Source organism: Canis lupus, chromosome 35 (genome assembly GCF_048164855.1).
Source record: "Canis lupus baileyi chromosome 35, mCanLup2.hap1, whole genome shotgun sequence".
NCBI lineage: Eukaryota > Metazoa > Chordata > Mammalia > Carnivora > Canidae > Canis > Canis lupus.
This window is the reverse complement of record NC_132872.1, coordinates 3,824,639-3,844,746: the sequence shown is the minus strand read 5'-3', so window position 1 is coordinate 3,844,746 and position 20,108 is coordinate 3,824,639. Positions and strand designations below refer to the sequence as shown.

Sequence of the window (20,108 nt, the reverse complement as noted above, 5' to 3'; positions counted from 1 at the left end):
TGTAAGAACCCCCTCTGTCCTTGCACACCCCAAGTGTCTTATATGTGATTCCAAATGCAGTGGCTATGGACGTGTCTTACGTGTTTATGGAAGGAAACAGTTGTACTTTGCCCTTCCTTTATGCTAGTTGCTCGGCTAAGTACCAGAGATCCTACGAAGGTGAAAGTGTCAGATAAGACACATATTTACCACGCTGTATGCTAGGTTTGGTGCCAGAAGCACACCTGCTTTGTGCAATAAATTTATCCTGGGGAATTGGATGGCTTCTACACCAAAAGGGAAATTTGAGCTTGGCCTGAAAGTTCATCCTCCTTTCTGTTTCTCCTCCTTTGTATCGATTTTTTTTTTTTAAGATTTATATTTATTTGAGAGACAGAGATAACAAGAAAGAGAGAGAGAGCAAGCACAAGTCGGGGGGAGGGAACAGGGAGGGAGAAGCAAGATCCCCACTGAGCAGGGAGCCAGACACAGGGCTCAACCCCAGGACCCTGGGATCATGACCCCAACCAAAGGCAGAAGCCTGATCGACTGAGCCACCCAGGCATCCCTTGTATCAGTTTTGATCCCAAAATAGTTATTTTAATCATGGATGATAGATATGTAAAAGAGTGGTACTGCTGATACATCCGTATCAAATGAATGATTTTGTTTTGATGTAGAATTTGTCTTTTTTATTTTTAAATAGGCTATTAGCTCTGATGGGAACTGTTTGGAAAAACAGTATCTTTACCAAAGTCTTCTTATACTACCTCATAATAATTTAATTAAACCTGTTTTTCCTTAAGGATACATATTCAAGATTTTTAAAATGAGATGATCTTTTGAAGTCATAATAACATGCATGTGTTTCAAAATGTAGGTATTCTACAGAGACACTTTAAAAATATGAATGCTCATGTTTATTTACTCTTCTTAAAAATGTTTAAATAAGTAGTGGCATACAATAAGTGCTGTTTTACCCTTTTTCCACGTAACAAATATGGGTAATCTTATAGTAGGTCATATAGTACTGCTTTATTCTTTTTGATGGCTGCATGGTATTCCATTTCTTATGGTACCATAATTTATTTACCTCGTTCTCTCTTGATGGGTACGTGGGATGTTTCCAATCCTTTGCCGTTACAAACAAGGCTGTAATTAATAGCTTTGCACAGATATAGTTTCTCACACTTGTGAATCGTGCATATATTACAGGGCAACTTCCTAGAAGTACAACTACTATACATCAAAAGAAGTTACATTTTAAATTTTGATAGACATTGTCGGATCGCCCTATGTGGATGTTGTCACAGTCTATACTCCTTCCAGTTGTGTGTAAAAGTGCCAGTTTCCCCATAGTCTTGCAAGTGTAGCATCAATTTTTTTTTATCATTTCTAATATGATATCAGATACTCTAAAACAATCCCTATTCATTATTGGTCTTGTATGTTTCGTTTAACTGAGCATATTGCAACTATATTATTTTCTTTTACTTTTATTGAAATGTACTTAAATACTTAAATAGTATTTAATCTATACGGTTACCCTAATGAGACTTGTGGGCTTGTCTGATTAATGCTAATTATACTTTTGATCCTATGGGTAAAGTACATTCCTAATTATAAACATCTGGTACCCTTAATACTTAAGATTTTTTTTAAAGTAAAATACATATGCTGAAAATGCATACAAAGTCCTAGACAATTGAATGGGCAATTATAAAATGAATATGCAGGAAATAATCATGCAGGTCATGGATGCAGGACATTGCCAGCTTTCCAGAAGCCTCCTGTGTGCCCCTCCCTGATCACAGCCCTGTTCTTCTCCCCTAGAGGTAATCATTCTTTTGACGTTCATAATTAATACTGTCCTTGCTTTTCTTTATATTTTTACCTCCTTTGTATATGTCCCTAAGCAATGTAGTTTCAATACGGTTGTTCTTAAATTTAAATGACTGGAATTATACTCGTGTGTGTGTGTGTGTGTGTGTGTGTGTGTGTGTGTGTGTGTGTGTATCTTGCTCAACACTTATATTTATGGAATTCATTCATGCTGGTGTGTATAGGTCATTAATTTTCATTGTTATATAGTATTCCTTTGTATGACTATCCCACAGCTTATCCATTCTCTATATGGGATGTTTGGGGCTATTGGAGAAATCCTGCCGTGAATATTCTTGTATATATATCCTTGTGTGCATGTGCTTGAGTTTCTCTAGGGTGTAAAACAAGGAGTGGAATTTCTAGGTGAACAAAAAAGGAATTACTAAGTGATAGGGTATATATGTATATCTCCAACTTTACTAGTTGGTATAAACTATTTTTCAAAATGCTGGCACCAAATTTACACTCCTACCAGTATATGTGAGATTTTCAGTTGCTCTACATCCCCTCCTCTACTCAATATTGTCAGACTCCAAAATTTGTGCAGGTCTACTGGGGATGTGGTAGTAGCTGCTGTTGGTTTTAATTTGCACTTCCCCAATCACTAATGATTGAACACTTGGAACGCTTTGTTCACGTCCTTATTGAGCCTTTGGATTTTCTTTGATGATGAGTCATTCAAGCCTTTAGCCCATGTATCTAATGAGTTGTCTAGGGGTTTCTTATATGCATTTTTTTGGAGTTCTTCATATATTCTAGATATTAGTCCTTTATTGGTTATACATGTTGTAAATATCTGTTCTCAATCTGTGGCTCGTCTTTTTACTATCTTTCTTCTGTCTTGATAAACATAAAATATGACATTTAGAAATCAATATATTTGTAAGTTAGAGGTTCAGATGATATCACATATGAGACATTTCCTATACTTAGTATTTTAAAATATAATTCACTATTTATTTCTCCTCCAAATAGTATAGCAACATGGAAACTTTATATATAATGCAGGTTTGTGTCAATCCCTAAGCATTCCTCCTCTGTTTTTTTTTTTTTAAGATTTATTTATTTATTCATGAGAGACACACACAGAGAGAGAGAGAGAGAGAGACATAGGCAGAGAGAGAGGCAGAGAGAGGCAGGCTCCATGCAGGGAGCCCGATGTGGGAATTGATCTCGGGGACTCCAGGATCACTCGCTGGGCCAAAGACAGGGACTTACCTGCTGAGCCACCCAGGCTTCCCTCCTCCTCTGTTTTAATGAAGGAAGAAGAACAACTTGACTTTTTGAACTGTACCTGTCTGTTGTCACACATTATATAATAGGTTATGCAGCTAAAGCAACGCAGCGTGTTAGGAAAAAAGGTGATAAATGTACTGGATTTGGAACTCAGTTGTCCAACAAACAGATCCAAGACATAGGGAGGAAGTCTTCGCATAGCAAAACTAAACATCTATATTCAAAGAAAAGCCTCTCAAATCCAGATTTTATATGTAATTCTTACCTTCATGGCCATCTAGTTACCTGGCCCATAAGAAAATTAGAAGGGGAGAAAGTGACTTCTGTCTAGACCCACTAATAGCCACAAAGGCTGAGCTACTGTCAGCAAGAGATGAAGCAGAAAAGCTCTGAGAGCAAAAGCTGGTGGATGAATTAAAACTCTAACAGTTTGGTTCTATATACTGAGGGTACCAAGCAAGCATCATGACTGGGCATGTCTGTGGACTCCCTTGCCTTCTGTACTATACCATAATTATTATTCCTGTTGGTGTTTGTAATTGTTAACAGAAGGGGAAATTCTGTTCAACATATGCTGCTTAAGAAGTCAAAGAGAAAAAGATATTCTTAAAAAATGGTTAAACTAGGGAGATAATGTGTTGGTGTTTACCTTTGGTTATCCAGAAAACTTGATGATCTGGACAGGCACATTTCCCAAGGGGTTCTTGAGAACTGAGGTTATGCTGACTGCAGGTTTACCTTAGAGGAATGATTTGTAAAGGTGAATCTCAACTTTTCTCAGTCCCAGTGATTGACTCCACAAAGACCGATGACTACAGTCCTTTGGCATTTATTGAGCATCTGTGTGACCCACTCTAGTGCAAGCCACTGTCTTATCACACATGGCTTGTGAATGGAGCGCCTAACTGGTCTGGGGACCTCCCTCCACTCTCGTCTCCACGCTACAGCCAGTATGATCTCTCTAAAATGCAAGCTGTCCTCATCACTTTGTGCCTTCCAGACCTTCACGAGTTTACCTTTATTCTTCGGATAAATATCAAAATCTTCAACATGACCTATGTGGCTGCATGATCGGGGCCTCGGCCCACTTCTCCAGCCTCATGGGGGCCATTCTTCCTCCTGTGTCTTGCCTTGCAGCCTGCCTGGCCTTCCTCGAATGTGCCAGGGTTCATCCCAGCCCAGGACCTATGTCCAGGGCCTGTGTTTTCTCTGCCTGGAAGCTTCCCTCTCTTCCCATGCCAAAGTCCACCCCTTTTACCGTCTCTTCTTTGTGATTTTAGTTTGTCCAGACCCACTGCCTAAGTCCCTTCCCCAGGTCACACCTCTCACAACACTCTAGACTGTTATTTCTCAGTACCTGTCACTGTGACCATAAGCATTTTTGTGGCTATATATGGCTGCCTCTTCCACCAGACCTTCCATGAGGACAGAGGGATGTCTGTTTCATACCCTCACCACGTCACCGAATCTAGCAAAGTACCGACTCGTAGAAGATGCTCGGTAAATATTTTTTAAAGGAATAACTGAAGAACAAATCAACAAAAGGTAACAAACATGTTTGGCAGTGTGGGTGAGAGAGCAATCTAGAAATTGGGACCAAATGTAATTAAGAAAATCAAAATCCTAGTTTGGGAGGATCGGAGAAGTTTCAGCGTTAGACTTTGCTATGTGGGTAGAATTTATCCAGGCAGGACTGGGGAGGGTGGGCAGAGGAAAGCCATTCTACATGGATGAAATAGTAAGAGCCAGTAAGGGAGAAAGGGAATAATAGGATGAGTTTGGGGCGTGCAGAGTAGATATGCCTGGTTGAAGTTCTGGGTTTGTGAGGTGAGCTGTGAAAAATAAAACCAGAAGGATTGCTTGGGTCAGAGCATGGCGGATGCTGCACACCAGTCAAAGGAATTTAGACTTTATTGATTAGCATCCAAGAAACACTACAGTTTGGGGCTTTTTTATTTTTTTACATGACTTCTATCGTCACCTAGATACACCCATCATACTCTCTCATCCCTTCTCTAGACTCAGAGTCTAACGTTACCCATCCCCAACCTTCTGAATCTCATCCTTTGTACCCATGAGTGTATCACTCCAACTCCTCTTCTCCCACATGCTGTCAACCAGCTCCTGTCCCTCTGCCATCCAACACATGCTCCAGTGAGAGGTGCACCTGAACTTCTAGTCCTGTTCTTCTTTCTCTACATCCCCCCAACCTCCAACCACAGTTTGTGTTGCTTCAATTCTTATGTCCGTGACAAAAATGCTAAGATTATAGCTCTGAAGTGACTTGGCTCGTCATGGCAGCTTTCCTATGAATCTATTCACTCACCCCCCTTGTGCCAGGCACTGTGCCAGGATGGAGATGCAGCAGTGAGACAAAACAGACCAGTCCCCACCCGTGTGAAGGCTAAGTTCTCCTGAGGAACCAGAAAACCAACAATCCAGTTCAAGACCAAATGGCTGCATAACGAGCAGCGTTAGTGCTGGGCGCAGTAACGATAACTGGTTGCCTCTGAGTTTCCAGTTGGATGTCTGACTTTTCCCCAGTCTCAGTCTCAAAAAATTACTTCCTTCTGTCCAACCAGCCACCTGGTGGACTTTCCTATCTGGGACAGAACTCCCTGATGGCCAGTCTGTCGCCAAATCCTGAGAACGAGGCCCTCCAAATCTCTGTCACACCACCCTGTCAGGCCCTGGTTACCCTTTGCTGAAATTCTTTCCATAACCTCCTCAATGGCCTCCCTATTTTCTGGGATTTTGCTCCTGAGTGTCATCTTTTCTCCTGACACCAGATTCATCCTCCCAAAGCTGTTCTTTCAATGTCTCACTTGTCAGTTAAAAGCCTTCAGGAGCACATTTACTAGGATAAAGTACAGGCCCCGTCCCCCAGATGTTTCTATAGTTTTCCCTCTGACACAGGACCCTTTAGAGACCTTTATGTGTTATACGTGCTATAATGCACCTACGTTCCATGGAATCAGATGAAACTGCCATTTCTGTGTATCTAAAGAATGGGTGAATATTGGCAATTTATATGTTTCAACCTAATTATACTTATCAAATAATTGGTTGCCTAAGTGTCTTTCTCCCGTGTTACATTGTGAGTTCCTTGATGATCATATCTTGGTCTTAATGATGCTTACGTCTCCACTGTCTACTATAGCATCTAGCACGTAGGAAATCTTGGCACTTGAATGCCCCCAGTCACATCATGCTTTGCTCCTGCTTATGTCCACCTTCTGTAATGCTTACTGACTTGTATAATCACATCTGCCCCGGCCTGACTCGTGCCTCCTTCATGCAGATGCTCGCTGCTTCTCCCATCATACGTCTCAGCCACCAGCATTGCCCCTTACCCTACTCCCCGCCCTCCCCCCCCACACACACACACACAAACAAGCCAAATACCATTCTTTAACTTTCAGGGCATATGTTATATGTTTTACTTGGTTTTTGCCACACTGTTTAGCATAATGTCACACTCTTTAACAGTGAGTTGAGAAATCTCTATTTCCAGCCCTTCCCCCCCACGCTAGGATCCAGCACCCTGTTTCCAACCATTTGTGGCCTAACTACACTTGGATGATTCTCCTCGCTCTCCTCAGCAGACCTGAAACTGGACTCCTCACCTGCCATCTCCTAGATAATCTTTTCTTAAACCCCATCCACAGCTTTACCTCTCAGCCATCTTGGCTCTCCTTCATTCTTGTTGCTTTTCCTGAAATCATGTTGCAGTGGATCATCAGAGTGATTGCATATTCTTCTTCCTGGCTCTGGATTTTCATGGAATATATAAAATCTATCCCTGGGAGCTTCAAGAGGAGAAGTGTGACTCCCAAACCAGAGTAGCATTCTCGAGTACCTACAGCCTCCTGGGACACAGGCTCCTTCCCCTGGGGCCTGCCGCTCTTCTGGCTTCCTTGCTGTCTGCAAACCTCTCCTCTAATATGTTTTCTGGTAGATTATCTGTGTGATTATCTTCACTAAGTGATCTTCTAAATGATAATTGCTTTTGTCTACCAGCCATCACAGACATCACTGTGTCTCCAAAATTATTTCTCTGTAATGACAGAACTGTTTCTGACCTCAGGTAGCGTGTTGTTGAATGTTCTTCATTATTAGAATGATTTCAGGAGTCCCTTCCCTCAGCACCTTGTGAGCTATAGCATCATCTTCTAGTTCAGTAGCATTTCCTGTGCATTAGTTTTTATCTCAGCAACTGAGTCTCCAGATCCGTGAAGACAAGGCTCACGTGTGACAGCTTCCGTTATCTGCAGGGCCCTGACATACAGGTAGACATGCTCAGAAAATACTTGTTCGAATGTTTTATGTGTATAACTTCTGTTTTTGTATATCTATGGGTTGTGTGTCTCTAGATGTGTTTCCCATGCACTCTCTAAGAAGTCATCTACGTGGTTTGGGAGGCAGGGATCTCTTGGACGTATCCCCTGGCCATCAGGCCCATGACATTATAAACTATTAAGTCATGGGCCCTAAAAGCTCCTGGCTGCGGCTGGCCAGGTGAAGGACCTACCTACAGTGTATGATTCCCTTTCTTCCTTTGGGAGACTTCTTTTTCCTTCTAAATATAAAAAGACTAATATTTCTGTTTTAAATATAAAAGAGCAACGTGTATGTGCATATATGTTTGGGTATCTGTGCTTATGTATGCATATGTACATATATATGTGGGTATACATATATGTGTGCATGTATGTGTATATGAAAGAAATACACCAAAATGTAAATAGTGGTTATTTCTGGATGGTGGCTTTTTCCAAATTCTCTATGGCAGGAAAATTACTTTTATTAACAAAGAAAAAAAAACCACTGGATGTCATTTTTAAAGGACAGGAAGGAACACAATTATTAGATGGTTGCTGAGGCCCACCCTTAGCATGAACCAAGGACAAGGGGACAAGCAGGTGCCTCGTAGGAAACAAGGGGCTTGACTCTTCTCAGTATCTCAAGAGGAGGGCAAGTGACCAGAGAGTGAATCTGAGCTGACGTGTAGGATGGGCCAAGATTGTGAGCTGAGGAACTGGAAACTTTGTTTGGTGGCGAAGGTCAGAATCCTTGAACAGTGAAAGGAAAGAGAAGGAAAATTTAGGGGGCGGCTGGTTGGGCGGGTGACAAGGAGATGAAGAGTTCATCAGCATTTCCCCCACCCCACCCCAGTGCAGCTATTTAGTGAGAGTGTGGAAAAGGTGAGGAAAAGCTGAGTAGACTTTCAAGTTCATGAAGAGACTCCATGGCGAGATATGCAGAGGGAGAGACATAAAGCAGACATATTCCAAGTTTGGTTTTAAGCCCCTGTGATTCCAGAGGGGGGGGTTTCCAGACTGACCCAGCATGGGGACACTGGGACCCAGGTGAGGACACAAAGAGCCTCCATGAAGGACATGGGTCACCCTGTGCGGGCAGCAAGGTTTCAAATAGGAGGTTCACCATTAGGTCAAGACCCAGCCCTCCCCTGGCCCCTCACCTCCCTCTCTCCCTTCAGCTCCCACAGTCTAAGGGCAGAGGGAATGTTTTCTAAGAAGAGTTCTCGGTAAAGAGGCAATTACTAACCTTTCTGAACTTGAAACAAAAACCAAAAAATTACACGAAACAAATATCTCCAAGGATGTTTTTCCACACTGTCTAGTTCCAATTCTCTCAGAGGATTCCCTGAGCGGAGGGAGAAACAGAAAGAGGAAAAACAGGGAGCTGGACTCTTCCCTGCTGTAGCTGATTGCTTTTCGCTGGGGTGGTCCTCCTGAGGTGGGGAGTGCCTGGCCTGGCACTCAGGAGGGAGCGCGCTCTGCACCACCTGCCAGGCCTTCCCACTCATCACTAAGCTCCTAGGCCCGCTGGTCCTCCTCAGTAAGCTCCTAACACGATTCCGGATGAGGAACCCTGGGGTCAGCATAAGCAACAAACAGACTTCCAGAAGCCCAAAGGAGACCCTTCAGGCAGAGTAGAAAGCAAGAAAGAACACATAAGAAGGTCACAAGATCAGTCCTTAAAAAAAAAAAAAAAAAAAAACTAAACAAAAGAGAGACTTCATGGTGTTTACGTCTCTCCTGCGTACACAATTCAACATTTTTACTACTCTGTACCTCAGTTTTTAATTCTGATGGCTACATCAAGGAAAATCTCCAGTCCGGGCTCTAGTTTGACCTTTGGTGTGGAGAAAAGCCCTTTTAAACCAGTTAATATCGTATTTGCTGAGATCCCCATGTATAATGGAAACAAACAGAGCACAGGAAGTTCCCCCTAAGGATAATACCCCCCTGCCTCCTGCTGCCCCATCTAATGGGAAAGGCATAGTCCTTCTCTTAGAAATCCCCGTTATAATTGGGCAGGCCAAGAAAAGCACAAAGGCTGCCTGCAAGGAAACCGTCCAGAGCATAAATAACTGACAATAACAACTGCCTCTCTCACTGGACTCCTAATTTGAGCCTGGCATTTTATGTCTCACCATCCGTTTGGTCCTCACAACAGTTCTCCAAGGTAAGTATCATTGTCCTCATTTTGCAGATGAGGAAAATGTCACTCAGAGAGGTTCAAGAACTTGCCCAAGGTCACACAACCAGAAAGTGAACCAAGATTTGAACCCAGGTCTTTCCGACGCCCACTATGCACACTGTCTTCCATGAGACAAGCTCACTAAAGAAAACAATTGGATAATTCAGGCCAGAGCACACATTATGGCGCAAATGGGCTTAGTCCTATCATTACTAGCCACCCCCCATAATCTGGATGAATCACACCTTAGCCTTCCATGTTCTGTGGATCCCACGTGGTGGTCGCTCACTGACCTCTGTGCCTAGCAGAGCAAGGCACAAATCAGAAACGTAGAGGAACTGTTTGTTATGCCTTAACCACGGGAGTAGTAATTCACTCACACTCCTGCCTCACCGGTTTCCCAGTCCATCAGAATCATCCAGAACACGTAGTCTACTGAAGAGGCATTTAAAAATATGATGCAAAATAGTTGCCTCAAGTTCTTTATGGATCGAGAAAGGGTATAAATCTATAATATATACATACGTTCCCCATATGTGGCTATTTTTATGCTACTGGGTGTCCAGTGATGTCTCTTGTGCAAGTAGGATCTGCAGAACAACTTTCTAAAGCCCGGAAAGCTTATATCCCGAGTGTCTAGTATTAGAATGGAACCTACATTATATTGTACAAAGTACTGATATAAAGGAGTCTGTGTCTGAAGAGTGGGAGATGGGGGAAATCTCAACACAGGCCCCTCCCCACCTAAAGTAAAAGAATACTGGGGAGGTCTGGTTAATAAAAGCCACTGTCCTATTGAAGCAGGTCTCACTGATTCTTGCTCCTCATGAAAAATGCTTAAGACAAGTACTTTCAGACAGTATGTGCTCTGGCAGATGTAAAAATGCAGTTGAAACACTACAAAACTCAGGTTTTCCAGCGATGGAGTGATTGGGACATAGAGAAGGTCTCTGTGCTAAGGATTCCAAACCAGGCAACGGGCAGAATTATGAGGGAAATCTTTCTAAAAGCTAACTTCAGGCCCTACCCTCACCTACATTTTGATTCAAATGCCAAAGGTATAGGATGACTGGATATGGAACCTATATATGAATTCCAAGCTGGGAGTTACTTTTTTAAATAATAGAAATCATTTGCATCTCAAAAAAAATGTAATGGCCTTTTTCCCACACCACATTTCCACTTCCACTGTTCCCATAGTCCTTTCTTTAGGCCAGATTTGTAGAAAAATCATCTCAATGAGATTATGAATGGCTGTCATTTTTAAAGTTAAGAGCTATGCATTGGTGTCCACTATTCTTTCATGTCGCCAACCGGGCCATATAAAATCATGGCTTCCTACATCAGTGTGTCTGTATTTTCTCAGGGCTTTAGAGAACAAAAGTTCAGTGTGCCTACATGTCTTTCTTTCTTGGATGTCTCATGTGTCAGACCATCAGACGGATTTGCAAGTGCACAGAGATAATCACAACTTGAGGCTTAAAAGGGGATACAAAGTTGTCTGCAAAACCTAATGAATACATGTCATGAAGTGATCCAAACCACTTCTAGTTAGGTCCATGGGGACAAGATAGATCCTTAAAATATGTGAGATGCTTTCCAAGACCTTTGGAATCCACAAACACACAAACCTACAACTATCACTTGGGAGATGGATTCTCCTTTACAAGAGGCAACACAGCACAGTGGTTAAGGATAGCCTCGGAGTCCCACCACCCACAGCACCATCTCACGCCCTTCACTTGCCGGTTGTTTGATCCTGGGCAGGGCCTCTCAGCGCTTCAGTCTGCAAAATGAGGGTAATGGTATTACCCACCTCATAACATTGTGGTGCAAATTACGTGAAATGACGCATCCTGGACACTAAGCCTTTTGCTTGGCACAAGCTAAATGGTCAACAAATACTAGCTGTTCATGATAGTGACAGTAAAAATGAGGATGAAAACTAGCCATCTTAATGAATGACAATAAAAATATGTTTTAAAAACTGTCTCTCCCCCTTCAGAATTTTAAGAACCGCATAAAGAACAAAAGGTCAAATTCAGCATTTATAAAACTGTTAAATTCCGCCACCGTGATAAATTCTACAGATCTCATGGCACATTTATAAACTAACTGGTAATGACTGTGAATCATGGTGTGAGCGGACCAGGGCAGTGGACACCGCCCCTGCACCCCCCACCTCCCCATTAATGCAATGGGATGCAAAAATTCCTAAGACCCTTTTGCCCTGGTAAAGGGGAGCTCAGTGGTCACCAGTACCTTCCATGAGTCACTTCACAAATGCGTGTGTACAGCTCCCGGCTTTCTTCAGGATCTCCTCCCCCTTTCCTGAATCCTAAGTATCCCCAAACTTTGTCACAGCTCAGAGTAACTACCGTTTTAACTTGATGCTCCAGGGTTTTCGCTCCCTTAATGAGCAGATTTTGCCTGGCTGGAGTTCTTACTAAGGGAGTTTGGGATTGTTTTCTCATTTCTATATGGCAAGTATAATGGAGCCTTTAGCACCATCGGCTAAGCCACAGTCAGATATGAGATCATACTCTTCAATTTGTCTTGAACTTTTCTCTTGTTGAGCCATTGCTTTTTAGAATACTTCATTGGTCCAAGAGCACTGGAAGTTGGCTTTCTTTGAGGGGCCATTGTTAAGGAAACATTCCATTGTTCCGGTGGCCCAGTACGGTTGGCGTGGCCACACTGCAATAAAAAAGCCGGGTTTCTGGCACTCTCCCTTACTCACTCAGTAATCTGCTCCTTCAGCCAGCCTTGTGGCCTCACAAACCAACCACGTGCCTTGGAAAAATTACAGATTACTACATGTCATGGACCCTGGAAACCAGAAATTTTAAGTCACTTACTGCCAAAGATCTGCCACATAAATGGGTCAACTTTTCTCAGTTTCTTTCCCCCAAATGAATGTGATAGTGAGATTTTCTGGCAGGCACAGGGATCCCAAAAGAGTTGAAACAAAGAAACACAACAAAAAGGGTCTGAAATAAACACTAAGGATCACTGCTGCTAGGACCTCCTATTGAATGCATCCCTCTTAAAGTCTTCCTGGCTCTACTCCTTTTATGCGTGGGACATTGGGAAACCACTGCAGGACTCCTCAACTGGGAACTATTGCAAGGAAAAGTATATGGATTGGAACCCTGACAAGGTTAGCGAAAGTGGCCAGTCAGCGATCCTCATCTGGATCCTGGACTTGGTTGGCTTCTTCTGAACCTTCAGACCAAGGAATGTCCTACACAGCACTCTACTCACTCCATTTCCTCTTCTCAAAAAATGATTGTGTATTTGCCAGGTTGCACTCTGTGCATTGGGTTGCTAGAAATACAGTAGGTTGCACTGATGATTTAACTCTGTTTTCTATAAAGGGCTACGGGATCTCATGCAGATTTTTGCAAAGTCATACGCAAATCACAGAGCCCCGGCCCTTTTCTTAACAGGATGGCAACCTTGCTCCTCGGTGGCACCTGGGACCTGGAGATCCTTTCTCCACTTACGTTTAGCGCGCAGCCTGGGACTTGTCCCTGCAGCTCACCGGGTTAGCCGTGGCGCCGTTGGGACCTCCCACCTGGACTCCCATCACCCACCTCTCTTGAGACTGCTCTGGCAGGGCTGGTGTGGGGTACAGCCTTTGCTCAGAGGGCAACATGTTCCAAGCAAAACCTGCCCGCCTGGGCCATGGGCTTGCCCCTCGGGCTCCCTGCTTCTCTACTGGGTGCAATTCGAGGTTGCTGAGCTTCCCTCCAAAGTTGAAAATGGTGGGACGGTAGGGACCTGTGAGAGGCCCCATGACCCAAGCTACTTCCCCCCCAGCTCCCAGTCCGAACACCAGGCACTCCAGGCCCTCACTGCCCTGGGGGTCTGCAGCGTGAGTGGGCACATTTGTCAGAGGGATATACCTATCTCTGGAGTTTTGCTCCAGGTTGATCCTTTCTGTTGTCAGTGGCCCCTAATCCAGAAAACCCATCATTCTAATCTAGCCTACCTCTCCCACCTCATGAAAAAGAGGGAGGAGGAACAAGGGATAGTTTATGGTAGAGAAGAGGAGGGTTAACTCTAGCTGTTCCCAAACATTGGCCCAACCACATCCCCAACAAATGTTCTATCTGCGTCAGCCTGCCCAGGTTTTGTCAGGATTTTCCAGCTCCTCTAACCTCACTCATTCCTGAGGTCTCTGGTTCAAAGACCACCCTCCTAGCCTGCCTGTGCTTCCAGATTATCCTGTCGGGGGTGGGTGGGAAGTGGGAGAGGAAATAAATGAAACAAACTGGCTCCATGTTGGTTAACTGTTGAGTCTAGAAGGTCGGGATGTGGCCATTCATTATACCATTCTCTCCACTTTTGTATGTGTTTGCGATTTTTCATAATAAAAAGTTAAAAGTTTAAAAAGTCCTCCAGCTTCAAAGACACTCAAGAGAGCCCGAACCACTAACAGAGTTTCCTGGAAACCCCACACCAAATCAAGAGGCAAAGATGATTCCATTACATACCTATATATATATATGTATATATATATACACACTCATTTTCTAATTTTTTAAGGCCCACTGCTTTATTTTCCATAGACTAAACCTTATTTCTAAAAGGTCCCGACGTTGGGCTCACCCTCCAGCTGGGTTATGGGGGAGGGCCGGGTAAAGGGGTCCTTAAGATCCTGAAAGTTTACACTTCCATGTACCTCGCAATCTTGTGAGGATGGGACTTGTTCAGTGTTCTGAACTTTGTGGAGGAAATGCACTCTCAATTCACAGTGTCATTCCCTGGAATTGCACCTGGCTCAGGAAAGGACTGTCTTTGTACTTGAATTTAAATCCAATGGAGAACCTTAACATGGGCATTTGCATGATTGAGAATTGCTGCTGTCTTTTTTCCGTATGTCACTTTCTTGAATGTGTTCTAATAAAATGATTCTAAAGCAGGCTGTTGATATACAGTGATTTATAAATACTTCCTGTTGAGTGCTGAGGCCCTTAATTTTCTACCAAGGATCCACCCCATCCCACTTTCTGGAAAGATCTATCTAGCGGGGGAGTGGGGCGGGGGGGACAGACGCAGCAAGCATACGTATGGCATGCCGTGATGGCGGCACTTCTGCAATTGCGGTCATTAATAAGAATCATGTCAACCACAGCAATTTTGTGTTCTGGTTGCCTAGCAACAGAATTTGTTTTCCAGAATAAAGGTGGCCATATGTAGTGGTTGAGTGCGGGCAGGGCGGGGGCGGGTGGGGAGTGGAGGAAGCAGGGCAGGAGCTGGAGTATAATTAACTCTCCCAGGGAGGGAACAGGTGGAAAGAGAGACAAAGGCAGCCCAAAAGAGGGACAAGCAAGGTTCAAACATGTTCTGTTCAGTGATAAATCTTGGCACGTTCAAAAGATAATGAGTTGTTCAATTTTATTTACAAATTTGCAACTTTTGCTCTCAGGCCATAGCAAGCTAGAAATCTCAAAATCTCATTAAGCAAACTGGAATCAAAAGAAGAAAACATGGATCTCCAAAGGGAGATATTTTGAGAAATACCTTTTATCTCAATCTTTATCCCCCTCAGCCAAACTGGCCAGGGCACTGCCATGAGCTGGTAACCAACTGAGACTGGTTCTCTGGGGAAGGAAGTATTGTTAAAAACCTCATGAGGGGCCAGGAGGGCAGAACCAGACAATGGGGCTTCTGTTTACTGAGCACCTTTCTCATACAGGTGCTGGGAAGGCACCTGAGATATAGCGTCTCCTCTAATCTTCACAGCCATCCTGAGAGGCAGGCAGTTCTGTCTTCACTTTCCAGATGAAAAGTCTAAAGCTAAGAGAAGTAAATAACTTCTATAAAGTCATAAAGCTAGAATATAGCAGATCTGTGATTCAAATTTAGGTCTCTAATCTCCAGATCCATGCTTTTTCAAACCACAGGGCTGATGCCCCAGTGCCCAACTTGGGCTCACCGCTGCGCTCACCCCTGTGCCACAGTCTTCACCTTAATTAATTGTGCACCTTCTGTATGCCCTGGGTGGGAGGGGGCACAGCCAGCGTCCTGCTCTTCTTTGGAGACCTCTTCCATGTGTGATTGGAGGTCTCTTCCAGGCCAGGTCTTTGTAGCCCACATCCATGTCCCTGTGACATCCTTGTGCAGAGCACAGGCTGATGAGTCTGAGATCACCATCTGGCTTTTATAAGGATTTGCTCACTTAGCAAATACCTAGTGCCTACAAGCACTGGGCATATGAACAAGGTGAGCAAATACAGACTCACCTTTGTTCTCATGGAGCTTGCCAGTAGAGACGTACATTAATCAAGCAACACATGAATGGATTTATGATAGCAACTGCAGAAAGGAGCCTTGAAGATCACTGAGATCAACAAATGAAATGAGACCCAGAAATGCTAAGCAGTTTGCCCAAGACCACACAGGGAGCTGGAGCAGAGGACTAGAACTGGTTTTCATTCTTAGACGCTGTTTTCCCTGCCATGTCACACTGTAGTCTGTTGCACACCCGTAGACTGCTCCCAGCCCCAAACAGCCAGATAAACATGTTGATCAATCATTACACCCTCCCCAAGCCTAGGAAAAACCAGATAGCATTATTTGTAATGATGAACAGTGTAGTGAACCAACTCCCCGAGGGTGGCATATACCCAAGCCTTGTTTGTAGACTTATATCAGAGCCCAAAGCAGGAACAGAGAGGCAAGTCTCCCATGCCATTGCAACATTGCCTAATAAGGATGCTTGTGGGTATTTCAGTGTTTTGGTCTGACCCCAATATTTTCTCATCTCCCAGGTTCAGCAGCTTTTCATTCACCCATTAATTCAACAAATATTTACTGAGTGCCTGCCAGTACAGCTAGGCACAGCTCTCAGAGCTGGGGACACAGCACTGATCAAAATGGACTGCCCTTGTGGGGCATATATTCTAGATCAGGGAGTGAGACAATTAACAAAATAGAGAAGGAAATAATACAGCATATTGGGAAGATGATAAGTGCTACAAAGAAAATTAAATCAGGAAAAGGGGGTAGGGAGTCTCCAAGGTGGGGATGCATTGTTAGGGTGGTGGGAAAGAGACCTACCTGAGAAAATGATGTTCCAGATCATCATTTTACACACACACATACACACATGCACTCAGACACTCACACCCACAGAGCTATGCACTATGATGTTAAGAGTCCCATAAGCCAGGGAAGTACCTCCTTTAGGAATGTAAAAGCTTGTCAGTGGCACATCCCAGAGCCCTATTCCTAGCTTTCTTTTTTCTCCTTCAGTCTAACCAGTGGTTCTTAAATTTGAGTATGTATCAGACTCATCTGGAGGACTTGTTAAAACAGATGGCTGGGCCCCACTCCCAGAGTTTGTGAATCAGTACATGGGGATAGAGCCAAGAATTTTTATTTCTAACAAATTCCCAAGAAATGCTACTGCTACTCATCCAGGGAACCACACCTTGAGAGCCACCAGGTCAACCTATTATAGCTGGAAGGTCCCTATTAAAATGAAACAATTACCTGAAAAAGGATGCGTCCACTCACTAGGGTGCATGCATGGACACTATTAAAGTGTCTGTCCTTGAAGAGCAGGATCCTCAGGAAATGGGACTCCCTGAAAAGGTGGCAACAACAATATTTCATTGCTTGTCTATCAGTGCTTTGCATTTTCTTAGCATTTCATACTTTTATAGGTCCTTTAGCCCACTGTTCTCTTTTGGCACAGTTAACTTGTTAGGTAGAACAGGTGTCATTATTACATTTTCATGGATAAGGAAATTGAGACATAAAGAGGTTATATGGCCTCCTTTGGGCATCAGGGAACCCCAGTGGCCATATGCCTAGTCCAGGGTTCTATCTCCTTTAACACTGTTCATAATTCTAGCTACAGCTTTCTCCGGGGGCATCTACCTGGGTCATTGAAATCCAGGACATGTAGCCACTCTTTGCCTTTTGCTCTGTTTAAAATCCCACTTGCTGCAGGTAGATTATCCATGTGGGCGATTAACTGTGGCAAATACTAAGCCCTGCATGAGTTTCCTCTGCCATAAACACATCTCTTCTCTTCTACCATCAGATGTTATACAGAGAAAATGCTAACTCATTTTAATATTAGCCTGAGCTAGAACTAATCATTATGAAAGCAAACCTGCTGAGGGAAAAGTACACATAATACTTCCAAAGGCAAATAGAAATGGCATTTTGATTATCCGTACCATTGCTTCCTTTCCATTAGCAGAGATAATTGAAAGTTTTCTGTATCACTAAAGCACACAGCAAAATAAGAGTGGGTTTTGTTAAATCTGATGGCTGGTGAATCATGTTCTCTGGTATTTAAATATAAAAAACAAAGTCATGGGTATGGGGCATGAAAGATAAAAATTCTCCCTTCCAGCACTTGCTCTTCTGGTTATTTTCTCCAGGCCTACACTGATTCCTCACAGTGAGAGAGTGAGATATCTCATGGACTCTCACAGACAGTGCCCCCTGGGTTACAAGGAGCTCTCCTCAGCTTCCATAATGCTTTTGACCATCCAGGAGCCCAAGGTTTTAGAAGTTTTATTTCTAAAACTGCCCTCATCTGTCCCTCAACCCACTGATATTCCGACATTTTCCTTCAGTACTGTCATTAAGACCACTCATTTATTCTATAAGCATTTATTAATCACTTACAATGTACCAGACTCTGTAAGAACCACTGAACAGGCTACAAAATTGAGTTAGAAGTAATCCTATCCTCAAAGAACATGGCATAATTACTCTGTAAATTATATAGAAAAGTTAACATTCAAGTATATTCTAGATGCAGAGTATAAACCATGTGAGCTTCTCCCATTTCAATTCTCTTTACTCACCATATGCTCAATTAAAGCTAGCTGATGGGTTTTTTTAGTTTCAACATAAAATAGGTATTATTAAGAAAGAAGATGTACCTGAGAAAGAGAAGAGTGGGGTGAAGAAGGAGCACTACTTCCTCTTCTGAGCACACGTGGAGATGTACATAAACAGCCCCAAAACACAGTAACTAGGGGCAGTATAGGATCTAAAATTTGCTGTTGATTTCCACGTGTGGGCTGTCACAGATTGAGTATATGAGGGTCATAAGACTTGCATGATTAGAAATTCCATACTGATGAAAATCCCGTGAGAATGTGTTTTTTTTCCTGAGTTTTGGACTCTATGCTATACAAATGACTATTCCTTTTAAAAAAAAAAAAAAAGTTCATGCCCACTGCAACACAGAGACTGAGCATATAAGAAAATAGGTGAGATTGGGGGAGGTGTGGTAGGATGCAGAGGATTCAGTTAGTTGGGTAGGTATTAGTCTGTGAAGAGAAGAGATGCAGACCATAATCCAACAACGTGTGTGTACGTGTGTGTTCATGCATATGTATACACAAATACATATGCATAGAAAGGTGTCGAAGGCCAGTAAAAAGGATTTTGTGAGGATGTGAGCCCTTTAAACAAATTCCAAATTCATAATCCAAAAATGGAAACAAGTTTAGAAAACCAAAATTATAGCTGAAAGATAAGGATAAGATTGTAGTCCTGCTAACCAAGTGACTCAAGGAATACCATTAACATGCCTTCCCACTATTTGTTGGGCCACCTGAATGCGCAACACCTTTCACTCCCTCATAAAGTAGCTGCTCAGGCTCTGAACCCACTCTGCTTTAGTTTGGGCTTTGTGAACAGTGGAGTCCCAAGAGAGTGGGGACTCAGAGCAAATATGCAGCTGGATCTCAGATCTGTCTCATGAACTCTATTTTTGCCACTTCTGCAAGCGTCTCCTGGCCCTAGAGGGCGTTTTCACAGCACAGATGCTATAACCAGTCTTACCAGTGACCATCAAGAGTGCTAGTGGCGTGATAATGTAGCCAAGCCTACTGTGGGTGGTTGTGATCATGGATAGTGATAGCCACAGGAAGAATTTAGAGGATTCAGAAATAGCAGTGATGGGGGAGGGAGTCTCTATGTATCTGTCTTTGAGTTTCTGGAATGGGGGAATAAGCAGTATCATTCTATTTGTAGGGATGTCCAGGGATTCTGTTGCCCTCAGTGGTGACCTTTTAATGGGCCTTATACCCAAGCATAGACTGGAGTTTCTAGATTTGGCTGTACCAAGTTTTGCTGAGTTGTCATTATGACACCCATCAGGGTAAGAGGAAGTACCAGGGTAAGAGTGGGGACTGAAATATAGTTGATGTAAAAGCAGGATTTAGTTTTCATTGGTGTGGCGTTCTTACTCAGAGAGTGACCCATAACTATGGCACTCCAAGTATCGCTCTAATGTTGCATAGATTCATAAAGACTTGCATGGACATCTTGGCCCTGGGAGGAACAAGTCAGTAATAAAATTGATTTACACAGTTCCATTCTTCCAAGGCCAGCTGGAAGTTAGTGATGGAAATAGGAGACTTTGTACTTTCCAGACCCTTCTTACATTCTCATTCAATGTTGAAGGTGCTACATATTGCTTTATTTTTTGCTGTTTCTAGGATCATCCAGCCAACAAA

General features: G+C 43.2%; 1 protein-coding gene across 25 annotated transcripts in view; it reads left to right on the top strand.

The window, feature by feature from the left end:
- Positions 1-20,108, top strand: part of KALRN (kalirin RhoGEF kinase) — a 657,335-nt gene that overhangs the window by 453,636 nt on the left and 183,591 nt on the right. For 6 of the 25 annotated variants that reach the window (XM_072811640.1, XM_072811639.1, XM_072811637.1 and 3 more), the window contains exon 34: positions 13,056-13,257. The exons of the other annotated variants lie outside the window; for them this stretch is intronic. In XM_072811640.1, coding sequence (XP_072667741.1) covers positions 13,056-13,118 — 63 coding nt within the window. In that variant the 3' untranslated portion in view covers positions 13,119-13,257. Of the gene's footprint in view, positions 1-13,055; positions 13,258-20,108 lie in introns of those variants that run through there. 25 annotated transcript variants of the gene reach the window in all.